The sequence below is a fragment of the Rhinolophus hipposideros genome (assembly GCF_964194185.1).
Source record: "Rhinolophus hipposideros genome assembly, chromosome: 26".
Lineage (NCBI taxonomy): Eukaryota > Metazoa > Chordata > Mammalia > Chiroptera > Rhinolophidae > Rhinolophus > Rhinolophus hipposideros.
The window spans coordinates 24,244,730-24,256,805 of record NC_138072.1 but is presented as its reverse complement, the minus strand read 5'-3'; the positions used below and the strand labels follow the sequence as shown (position 1 = coordinate 24,256,805).

At 47.8% G+C, this 12,076-nt stretch overlaps 1 protein-coding gene across 2 annotated transcripts in view; it reads right to left on the bottom strand.

Annotated features, from left to right (window-relative positions):
- Nucleotides 1–12,076, bottom strand: part of PCNX2 (pecanex 2) — a 223,058-nt gene that overhangs the window by 23,507 nt on the left and 187,475 nt on the right. For both annotated transcript variants that reach the window (XM_081038977.1, XM_081038978.1), the window contains 2 exons: nt 8,980–9,233; nt 1,711–1,944 (listed from right to left, as the gene is read on the bottom strand). In XM_081038977.1, the coding sequence (XP_080895103.1) occupies nt 1,711–1,944; nt 8,980–9,233 (488 nt within the window). The remainder of the gene's footprint in view (nt 1–1,710; nt 1,945–8,979; nt 9,234–12,076) is intronic.

The window sequence follows — 12,076 nt, the reverse complement described above, 5'->3', positions numbered from 1 at the left end:
CTCACTGTCACTGCTCACCTCACTACCCACTGCCCACCTCACTGTCACTGCTCACCTCACTACCCACTGCCCACCTCACTGTCACCGCTCACCTCACTGCCCACTGCCCACCTCACTGTCACCGCTCACCTCACTGTCACTGCTCACGTCACTGTCAATGCCCACCTCACTGTCACCGCCCACCTCACTGTCACTGCTCACCTCACTACCCACTGCCCACCTCACTGTCACTGCTCACCTCACTGTCACTGCCCACCTCACTACCCACCACCCACCTCACTGTCACTGCCCACCTCACTGTCAATGCCCACCTCACTGTCACCGCTCACCTCACTGTCACTGCCCACCTCACTGTCAATGCCCACCTCACTGTCACCGCTCACCTCACTGTCACTGCTCACGTCACTGTCAATGCCCACCTCACTGTCACCGCCCACCTCACTGTCACTGCTCACCTCACTGTCACTGCCCACCTCACTACCTACCACCCACCTCACTGTCACTGCCCACCTCACTGTCAATGCCCACCTCCCGCCCACCTCACTGTCAATGCCCACCTCATTGTCAATGCCCACCTCACTGCCCACTGCCCACCTCACTGTCACCGCTCACCTCACTGCCCACTGCCCACCTCACTGTCACCGCTCACCTCACTGCCCACTGCCCACCTCACTGTCACCGCTCACCTCACTGTCACTGCTCACCTCACTACCCACTGCCCACCTCACTGCCCACTGCCCACCTCACTGTCACCGCTCACCTCACTGTCACCACCCACCTCACTGTCACCGCTCACCTCACTGTCACTTCCCACCTCACTGCCCACCCTCACACTGCCCACTGCCTATCTCACTACCCACTGACCACTTTCACACTGTGCAATGCAGGGGAGTCGCACATCTAGCAGGGAGAGAAGCACAGGAATCAAGGTCAGATGAGTGTTTCTGTTATCCCTACAATGAGGAGGCCCCCTGAGTGATCACACGTTCACAATCAACCACTAAATTAAGGGGGTCATCCAGAGTCAGCTTAAAAAACGTGGCGGGGGGAAGGGCAGAAGAAATTAAAGTCAAAATGTCTTTTGCAAGAAAAATGAAATGATTTCATGACCCAGCTGAGGAAAGAGGAAGCCACCGTGGGGTCAGCCCACTCCCCCTTTGTCTGTCTCCCCTCGCTCCTCCTCCTTGCCTGCCCTCCCGCTCTCATTTATGAGCTGTCACTGTCCTTGGTTTTGGTCTCAGAGGCTGCGTCATCTCCAGAAGCCTCCTCAGCACAGGAGCCGACGCACGCGAAACACAACTGAGGAGGAACGTGGACTATCTGATTGTCAAACAGAATTTCTTGTCCACGATTCAGTATGTGCAGTAAATCCCCCATATTTCCCACAGATACACGTTGTGCAGAAATCTCAAAAAGCAGTTTTCAACTAAGCAGTTTCCAGAGTTTAAAGCTATGACAGAGACTTAGGACTGTCCGATCCTGAGTCCAGTGCACAGGGAAAATACACCTGCAAGGCTCCTTCATGGGAGTCGTGGTACATAAATTCTCCCACTTAATTCTGCGTACTCTTTAAGCAGACATTTATCCACATACCAATGGTTTTCCTCTCCTTTATTGTATTACAGTCTGTCAGGGAGGGTAGGAAAAAGATGGGCTTTACCCGTTTCCTTGTTTTAGAAGCTGATGTTCATGCGTCCAGCCTCTCCCTACCTCTTGCCTTTTCCGTGCACAATACTGGATCCATTCGAGATAGACGGTACAGTAGCTGGCGCGTGTGACCCCCTGGAGACACGGAACGTAGTCGTCGTCAATGTTGATGTTGAACGTCGCAAGGTCACGCTCGATGTAATGCCACTTGGCAAACGGCTGCAGGGACTTCAGGAGAGACTCATTTTTGATCCAGGAGAGGAGTTTGGGGGATGTTACCATGTAGTATATTATACTCTGCAGAGAGAAAGAAAGGTTTTCAGCCATTCTAAAGCCAGAAAGACTTTCCATTTGTTATATCTCATAAAGGAAATTGAGATCAGAGACATATGAGACATGAAATCCCCATGGGGGGTGGTCCACTTGAGACATTCTGAAATGTTCTCTTAAGGGTCACTGTAGGGGAGAGGGCAGTGCGAAAACAGAACGCTCACAGAATGTACCAGAACAGACTTTCTATGGGAAGAAAGAACGACAGCCATCCCCATCCTTTCTGAGGGAAGGACATGAAAGCACCCATGGCTTACCACAGCTTCTGTGGACGCCAGGCTAAGGTGAGCCAGCTGAACGAGACTGGGAAACGCACTTCTGGCCCCAGCCAGAGTGCTGAATGAGCTAACTCAGCAGAGTCCTCCGGGGTAGTACTTATGCTGTAAAATTATGGTAACACACATGCACACGTAATCCTGGGCGCCCAGACACAGGACGTCTGTGATATGCTCACAGACAACCCATGTTCTTCTCCTCCAGACACTCTATTTAAGAGGCCCAGTGGGGAAAACGCCACCCTCAGACTTTATTATTCAGAGTCACAGCTTTATTGAAGGCCAGCTTGAAGTCCTCAAATGCATCCATCCTTCCAAAAGGCTAGCCCGGCCTGGAGAAGTAAAAGTGTGACACAGGAAACGGCAATCCAGGTCTGACGGGGGCAAAATCAGCAGCAGGTCGGACCAGAGTGCTGGGGCGTCCCCTCCACCCCTCACTGCACTGTCATTTCCTCAGTGCCCCTGAGGCTCAGGTGAGCCCGGGAGCCTTGCGTGCCGTCCAGCTACAAATCTGGAAATCACGAGGGTGGAAAAAGCGGGGTGGCGTCGGATGCAAAGAGGCAGTGACACACGTTCCTGCAGAACCAAACCCTTCACGAAGGGCCTTCCCCGGTTATAAAACACATGCTTCCCCAGTGAGCAGACAGGAGATAATGCATGTAGAGCAGACAGGAACAAGGCTGAGGGGACAAGCTATGCAAATTAGTGGGCAGAGCCACTGTCGTCCTCCCCCTTTGGCTGGGATGTGGAACCTGGTCGTTGGTGGCCGAGGTGCCTGGTTTCAGGTTATTTCAGGAGAATGAGCAGGTGAGCAGACAGACACACGCGGTAGCTGGATGTGGGCAAACACCTGGCCAGCCTCGCTCTGCTGTCAGGACCAAGAGTGGCTGGTATTCTCTATAGGCTTTAGTCCTCCTGTCCCCAAACTGGGGGGAGGGGGCAGAGAAATGACATCCAGACAATAAGCAGAACCCAGGAATTCACAGGTTCTCCCACCTCTGTAGTACAGTGCCCAGGACACCTGTGCTGGCCCTGAGAAATCCCTCCAGGGTCAGGAGGGAGGGAGGAGGAAGCCAAAGGAAGCCGAAAGCAGAGGAGGGAGAAACAGGTGCTATCGAGGCCGCTTTCCATCATTGCTTTGAGGTTTAAAATGAGAAATGGGTGTGGAGCCCTTCATCTCTGGCTTGGCAGGCACTACAAAGAAATAATAATAACAGCTACCTTTGGCATCTGTCACTTGCTACCCGCCAAGCCTGAGGCCGCAGTGACAGCAGCCACGCTGAGGTCTGAAGCTTGGGTGAGGGGACAAGAGACCCAGAGGACACACCTGAGGTGTAAATTCCAACTCTGGGCGCTTCTCTGATGGCTAGTCACCTTAAAACTCCTGTGAGCTTGGCAGTTTAAACTGTCGGCCCAAAGTCACAAGCAAATGACAACTGGCCACAGACACAGTCACCACTTTTCAGCTGACAATGACAAAAGGAAAAACGAAATGTGGTCTGTCTAAACATCTGGCCTAGTAAACATCTGGTCTAGTCTTCCCCAATATGTCCTGATCACGTTTTCCAGATGGAATAACAAACAAATCAGAAGACGAACGTTTACCTTTCCATTCCTTTCTAGTGAGGAACTGAAACGGCCCCTCGAGATGAAGTCAGAATAGTTCAAATCACAGAAGTTAAAGCTTCCTCCTCTAGTTCTGGCAACATCCTGCAGTGCTGACTTTGGAGAACAACCCCAACTCCACGCCCAGTTTTCCTGTGCCTGGGGGGACTCGGTACCCAGTCCTCTCACTGGGAAAAAACAGAACCACCCCAACTAGTTGCAAACCAATTTCCATTTCCACTTCATTTGGGCAGAAATTCTGTCAGGGAGACATGTCAACGAACAGTGAACAGTGGGAAAACCTTCCGAGTCTGTTAGGAAGAGATGGATACAATACTAAGCAAAACTGATAAGTAAGGATGGTGAAAATCAATTGCGTATACCCTGACCCATGCTGAAAGCAGGACCTCTTCTGAATTAATTCACTATGTCTGGCTCCTCCAGCAGGATTCTCCCGGTGTCTCATTTTAATTGCAGATCAGCGTATCCTATCAGACAGCTCCTTCCATGAAGGGGGCCCCTGGCAGGCAGACCAACATACCGGGTTTTCTACTCCTCATTCTGCAAGCCCAGCGATAAGCTCATCTCCTGTCTCCAGGAGTCAGGCAGAGACAATGGCCGCAGGAACACCAGGCCTTCGCAGAAGGCTGATGTCTGGACTGCAAAGAGGGTTTGAAACATGAATAAATGGCACAGGGGGAAACCTGAAGTCGTCAGGAACGAAATGATTTCAAATATATTCAGGGAGGGTGGGGGAACTGACCCAGTTTATTAGGAGATTAAAAAAAAAAAAAAAAGAATTCTTTTCTGTGAAGGCATTATTCCAAACTCTTTTTTCTTTTGATTCGCTTGTCCAATAAAAAAATAATAAAAAGAGTAAAACTGAACTCGTGAAACATGAAGCAATTCAGAGCTACAAAGGCAAAATACTTCACCATGTAACCAAGACCAAGGAAGGATACATCCATTCATCTTTACTCTAAAATGCCGTTTCTTCTGCTCTAACAGCCTCTCGGCACTCTGGAAATCTCCTTGAACTAACTGCACAGGGGAATGAGGGCAAGATCGGAGAGACCCCTCACCAGAGGGGAGGGGAGCAGGGAGCCCTGTGTTTGGAGATGGCCTTGCCTGGATAGGCCTGTGTGCCAACGTGCCAGGTATTGACTATGGGGACCCATCTGCCTCCAAATCTCTGCCCCTCCTGCTTACCTCGTTGGAGTTCAGAAAACTCTGTTTCTATTGGGCACAAATATGTCTGTAGTGGTTCCCATGCCTAGTTGTATATTAAATCACTTAGGAAACTCATTTAAAAATACAGGCGCTCTGGTGCCTACCTGGGCCCATAGAATCAGAATTTCTGGGCAGGACGAGCCCAAAAGCTGTAGAAAATTTCACCTGGCTGACTGGGAAGACTGGATGTCACAGGTCTGCCCCTGGCCATGAGAAGTGCCCGTTAGGGAACAAACCGTCACACTGTGAGCCTCTCCCACCCCGCCTGAAACTCTGTTAGCATCAGTCCCCTGCCTTTGAAAACAGAGTCAAGGGTATTGTTTTCCCACAAGCTAACTATTACCGGGCAAGTTCAGGGGCCCCCTTCAGCCCTCTGCCCTTTGTACATGACCCTGGATTTGTTTAGCAGATTGCAAAGTGCCATTTTAGACAACACATAGGGGACTGGGAGGCAGTTTTCCAGGTGATAGGAGAGGAGAAAGATGAACATCAATGAACAGTCCAAGGGAAGGCGGCGGGGGGGGGGGGAGTGGGGGTAGGAGCATCAAAAAGCAGGTCCTGGCACAGCGTGCCCAAGGCCTCTGAAAAAGCCAGCAGAGAGACCCAGAGAGGGCACCTCCTGCCTTCTCTGTCCCTTCTGCGCCACTTGAGGTGGCCTGCTGGCCCATGGAAAGGCCGTTTATGGGGAGCTCCAGATTCAGAGAACTGGCTCAGCATTGAACCCCATTTTTGCAACTGCTGTCTGGAGTAGGTCCCTGAGACCCTAGCTGACATCTGGATGTCATCTGTCCAGACTGTATGGCCCTGACTCAATTCCACATTATCTGGGACCTTTGTTCATTCGTCCAAAAAATGCTGGGTACCTCCACAAGCGAGTCGTCACACGCGTTCTGGGGACCCAAATAGGAAGCAGGGGTGTGTGGCTCCTCTGCTTAGGAAGCCCCTGGAAGGTGAAGTGGAGAAGTTGCAGCGCAAGGGGAGGTGAATGCCAGGGTAGGGCCGTGGGTGAGGAAGTGCTGCCTGTGACTCAGCTGGGAAGAGCCCAGGTTGTGAGGATGGGGGCTGAGCCAGGGGAGTTGAATAGGGGGAGGGGGCAGCAGTGCCGGGGTAGGGGTGGGGAGCACAGCAAGTGTGTGCACCTGCTGTGAAGGGGGTCAAAACCCAGTCAGAAACAACAGTGGAGGGTTCTGGATTGTAGTGGCACAACAGCCTAGCCAACTGTACCTCCATGTCTTTCCTTAAGGAAAGAAGAGTCTGTGAGATTGTGCCTTTCTGGGACTCTGTTCCATCCTTGTGTTTACACATTATGTCTCTCTGTCTGGTCCCCAAAAGATGGTTTGCAGCCAAAGACAGGTAATATATCTCACGGGAGATACAACCTAAGCCAGGAGGAGCCGAGTGGGGACCCCTAATGAGCTGCCTTAGAAGAATAAGGGAAGGGGCCTTGCCTCCTCTTCCCCCTGCCTGGGAAAGTCTGTTATGGGCCCTGGCTTTTCCCTTACAGCTGTTTGTGAGAGAAATAATGAGGACAACAAAGATCAGTCCTCTCTACTTATCTCTACGGAGCTGTTACAATATGAGAAACTTGACCCTGAGAAGGTACAGACCTTAGGTAAGACATCATGGGAACTTGTGCTTCGGCTGTTTGAAGGTTAAAATAATTGGCTTGGGATGTTTCTATAACGTGATAAGTGAGTCTCACAAACCGTGCCAAAAACACTGCTACTCCCTTGTATACTTATCAATAAAAGCCTCCAGTCGGCTTTGTTCAGGGCTCCAGTCCTCTGAGACTGAGAGACCCCTGGCCTTCGGAGAGATTTAACAGCATTAAGTCTCTGTTTGTTTCTTTCTTAAAAACTTAACCCAAACCGCCCCTTCTCGCCTCCTCACTGCCCTTGTTGAGTGGGACGCGACACTGGATGGTGAACCAAAGAGTCACCTCTTCTTGAGGCGACAAGGAAATGTTTGGCTCCAGGGCTCGTCTGTGTGGCAGTCTAGGTCCACACTGCTGGCCCCACCTGCTCCTCCAGAGTGAACTCCTGGCCACTTGCTTCATGGGCCCACCAGCCCCTGTGACCCATCAGCCCCTGGGTCCAGCCCTCCTGCAGTGGCCCCAACCCGTAGCCACCTATGAACTAAAGGGGATATTCTACCCTTTCTCTGTTTTTTGAAGGAGGTGCCAGAGATAGCCGGTTGCCATTTAACAGTTTCTCCTTCCATGAGCACAGTTTCTATCTGGGTCCGTGGCTGCCCAGGCTGCACTTTCCAGACCCCTGTAGCTGGCATCTGACACCTTCCGACCAATGGGATACAGCAACAGCACACTGTGGCGACATCCAGGGACCTTCTCAAAGATCAGCTGGTGAAGGCCCCGGCATTCATCTTCTGTGTCCTTCCCTCCATCCGATGAAGCCTAGACCGTAAGGGGGGGTCACTTAACATGGTGGAACTGGGAGCTGAAGGCACCTGGGTCTTAGTACTTGTGGAGCAGAGTTGCCACACCAGCCTTTGTCTGTGTGTGAGAGAAAGACACGTCTGACGTGTGTGCCAGTTACTTCATGGCCCTCCGCCAAATTTAATACCAGCTGACATGCCGAGTGTGCCCAGAGTTGACTGTGAAAATCTTCCTGCAGTCTCTTTTATCATGGCTGAGGGGACGAACCACGAAGCTGGGAGGCCTGAGGTCACAAGTCCCTGATTCGCTTTCCAGATCTGCTCCAGGTGACGTGAAGCTGGGCAGAACAGCTGTACTGTGGGGGAGATTTGGATGTAAACTTTTGCATGCCTCTAGCACACACGAAGGAGGTGAGTATGAACCGCTAAATCTGCTTTAAATACTCTGCCCCAGAAAAGGGTTTCACAAACATTCCTTGTTGCAATCACCTTGGGGTGTGATAATGAAGAGTTACTTAACATTCTGACCTTCAAGGTCCTTCTATCTCCTGTAAACTTCAGCAGCTACTGGTGCTCCTCACTATAGAGATTCTGAATTTTGAAATGTCCTCCTTTTCAGTTGGTTGAAACTCCTGAAACTTCAGGCGCCCATGTCACCCTTTTTTTGTATTTGTTCATTTCTGTTGGACCACGTATCAGCGTCAGCTGGCAGGGAGTTTGGGGTCTCAGACAGATGAGCTTCCTCACTTTGAATGGCATTAACATGTGGACCCCCTCAGAGGACCGTCGACCGTCGGGACTTCTACCATGCAAACTGCTCCCCACAACAGGGGTTCCCACGAGGACTTCCTCAGCCATGGCTGCCCTCCCCTGGCCCTTCCCTTTAGAAGACACCTTTGCCCAGTTGTCACTCTGCATCCTTGGTCACGTCTCACACTTGTTGTACAGGAGACCTATTCCAAACGGCACGTTTTCTGAGTACAATATACACTAGGCAGACATGGGTGCCGAGAGACTGAAAACATTTGTGATTAGTCCCCACACGAGTGAGGAGAAAAGGCTGTCGTAACTAATCCTGATGGGATCACCTGGCTTTGGTTCTGAGTTTTCATCATGAGCTAAAAAGTAATTGTGGTTCTACAGTGGACATTAGCAGAGGACCTGGGCAGACACTCACAGCGTGTTAACAAGGCTGGGGAGGATCTTCAGGATGTTCACTTTACTGTCACCATCATTACTGTCACCGCACAACGTGCTGTTAGAAGCGAGGACACAGTGGCAAGAGCCCAGGCCTGGAATGCGACGGGGCGCATGAACCTCAGGCTGAAGCAAAGCCCCCGGGGATTTCTCACAAAACCAGCGGTTCCCACACCGAGCTGGGCCTCAAATCCACAAGCCAAGGGCAGCCTCAAAATCAGGCTGTCTGCAAAGCTTTTCCGGTGCCCCTTGGTCCAGCCCCCATCACCCCCAGCCGAGTGTCCGGGACCCAGGGTGGTACCTTGACATAGTATCGGACGAGGAGCCTGCGGAGGTCGAACACCTGCAGCATGGTGGCTGCGTTGTTGTCTATGACGCTGTAGCCCTCCAGGATGTACTGCGTCCGCGTGACCTCCCAGGTGAGCCAGCGGAGGTTAAAGGCCGCGTTGCAGGACAACAGGTGTGGTAGGTGGCCCGGTTTGCAGCAGCACCATCCTCCATCATCCTCGTCGCCTTCCATGATGGCTTCCACCTCTCTCTGCTGGCAATAGGTTCCTGGCAGAGCACAAACAGGATGCAGTTACAGGATTTGCTGACCGATGTGGAGAAGGGATGGCAAAAAGATGAGAGAAGAGTCAGCTCAGTTTTCTGACCTGGTCAAGATGAAAAATGAAGTTGCCATTTCCTGAGAAGAGGAAGACTGCAGAGGGAACAGCGTTTGCGGAGGCCGGTGGGAAGATGGGGAATTTGCTTTTGTATGTGCTTAAGTTTTTGCTGCCCATTGTTAAACAAAATGGAGAACGCAAGTGGGCAGTTCAGGGGGGAGGTTCTGGAGGAGATTTAGAACATCAAGGAAATTATCCAGACATATGGGCTATTTAAAGTAATCTGGGAGAGAGTGCACATAGCATGGAGAACGGGTCTGAGGACTAGGCTTCGAGCAGGCCAACATTTAGAGGCTGGGGAGGGGAGGTGACACTAACAGAGGGAGCAGAATGGCCTGTGAGGTCAGTAGCAAAAGGCAAGTAAAAGAGTTTCGAGGAAGAGGGAGCATCGGCTATGTCCAATGATGCTTACAGGTCAAGTTACATGAGGAAGGAATTAACAGGGTTGACAGCATGGAGGTGAATTGTGACCTTTGCAAGAGAACGTGCAGTGAAATGACGAGTGGGGAAGGACACTCGAGTGGAGTGAATTCAAGAGAGAGAAGGAGAAAAAAAGCAGAGACAGTAAGTATAGGCAACACTTTTGAGGAGTTTTAAAAATCTTTATGACTTCATTATTAATTTTTTGGGCACCTCAATGCAAAGGCTGGGACCTCCTGTATGGGGCTGAATAGAAGTGGTGGGAGTTGCCTTGTTTCTGAGCCTTGCAGGAAAGTATTTGGTGTTTTAGCCTCATGTAAGACAATCAGCCGGAGGTGTGTGCACATTAGGACTGTTATGTCTCTTTGAAGAATTGACCTTCAATCATTATGAAACATTTTTCTTTATTTTAGTTATACACCTCATCTTGAAGTCTGATATTCATACAGCTACTTCAGATTTCTTATCATTAGGGTTTGGAAGGGACATAATTTTCTGTCATTTTTCTTTTAACCTATCTATGTCATTGTATTTAAAACATGTCTCTTGTAAACCACATGTAATTAGGACTTGCTTTATTTTTATCAGTCTGATAATTTGTCTTTCAATTATAGTGATTAGTCTATTTACATTTAATGTGAATATTTATATGATTGAGTATAAATCTGCCATCTTGCTATTTGCTTTTATTTGTCCAACTTTTTCCATTTGCATTGTTGCTGATCTTTTTTTTTTTTTTGACTGAAAAACTTTTAGTATTATATCAGTTAACTATGTCTTTTTTTTTTTTTTGGCGGTTTCTCTAGGAATAACAATGTGCATTTTTACCTTATCAAAATCTGCCATGGATTGATTTCATACCACTCTTCCTGTAATGTAAGACTATTATAATGGTATATTTATCCCCTCATGTCCTTTGTGTTATTGTCAAACATTTTACTCTAACATACATTTAAACCCCACAATAGAATGTTATTATTTTGCTTTAAACAATCAATTTTTAAAAGGCTTTTTAAAGAGAAAAAACATCTTTGCTCACCTATTTGCCATTTCTGGCAATCTTTATTCTTTTAGGTAGAATCAACTTTCCATTTGCTATCACTGTCTTTCTGCTTGAAGAATTTCCTTTACTATTTCATATAGTATATGTTAGCTTGTGATTATGTCAACTGTGGTTTACTACCTGGAAATATTTAAATTTGCCCTCATTTTTAAGGATTTTTTTCCTAAATGTAGAATTCTGGATTGACAGTTTTATTTTCCTTTCAGCACTTAAAAACATCATTTCATTATTTTCTCATTTGCATTATTTCTTATGAGATGTTTGTGAAAATTCATATGGCCGTTTCTCAATATATAATGTGTTTTTTAAACTTTCTCATGGTCTTTTAAAGGATGATTTAAAAAATCTCAGATGTTCTTATGTTTTTTATCTCTAATTTTCAGCAATTTGATGGTTATGTGCTTACGGTTGGTTTTCTTTGCGTTTATCTTGCTTGACATGCCCTGGCATTTATGGATTGATATTTGCTATCAAACTTTTAAAAGTTTTGAATAATATTTCTTCAATATTTTTCTGCCCCTACTTATTAATTCTCCTTTTGAGACTCCCATTACACATATGTTGGAATGTTTGATGTTGTTCCACAGATCACTGAGTCTCTATTTATTTTCCTTAATTTTTAAATTATTTGCATCAGTTTGGATAGTGCCTATTGCCTTGTCTAAAAGTTCATTGATCTTTTCTTCTGTTAAGCCTATGCTCTAACATATTCATTTTAGACATTGTTTTATTCATTTTTGGAATTTCAGGTTTATACTTTTCTATTGATAATCTCCATCAGTTCATTCATTATGATAATCTTTCCTTTGAATTCCTGAACATATTTACTATCTGTTTGAAACTTCTTTTCTGTTAACTCCAACATCTTTGGATGTATTTCTATTTATTGTGCTGTTTCCCTGTGTATGGATCACTCTTTTCTGCTTCTTTACACACCCAGCGATTTTTATTATATGCTGGATATTGTTGATGGCGCACCAACATCAGTGGTTTGCTGCAAGTTAATAATGTAATTCAGGAGGAAACTCTCTTCCAATGAATAAAGTAAGACAGTTCTTAGAAAGAGACTACACAAGGAAGAAGCAAAAAGGAGACTTTTCACCCCAAATAGATTAGCAAAACTGGTGAAATGTTAAATGATGCCTCAAAAATATGAGCTTCTTTCCAATTTCTCCCTCCTTCATTCCTTTCCATCTGGGCCTAGCATTTATCATGTTGGGATGAATGTCAGAGTTTTTTTTTTTCCTTAC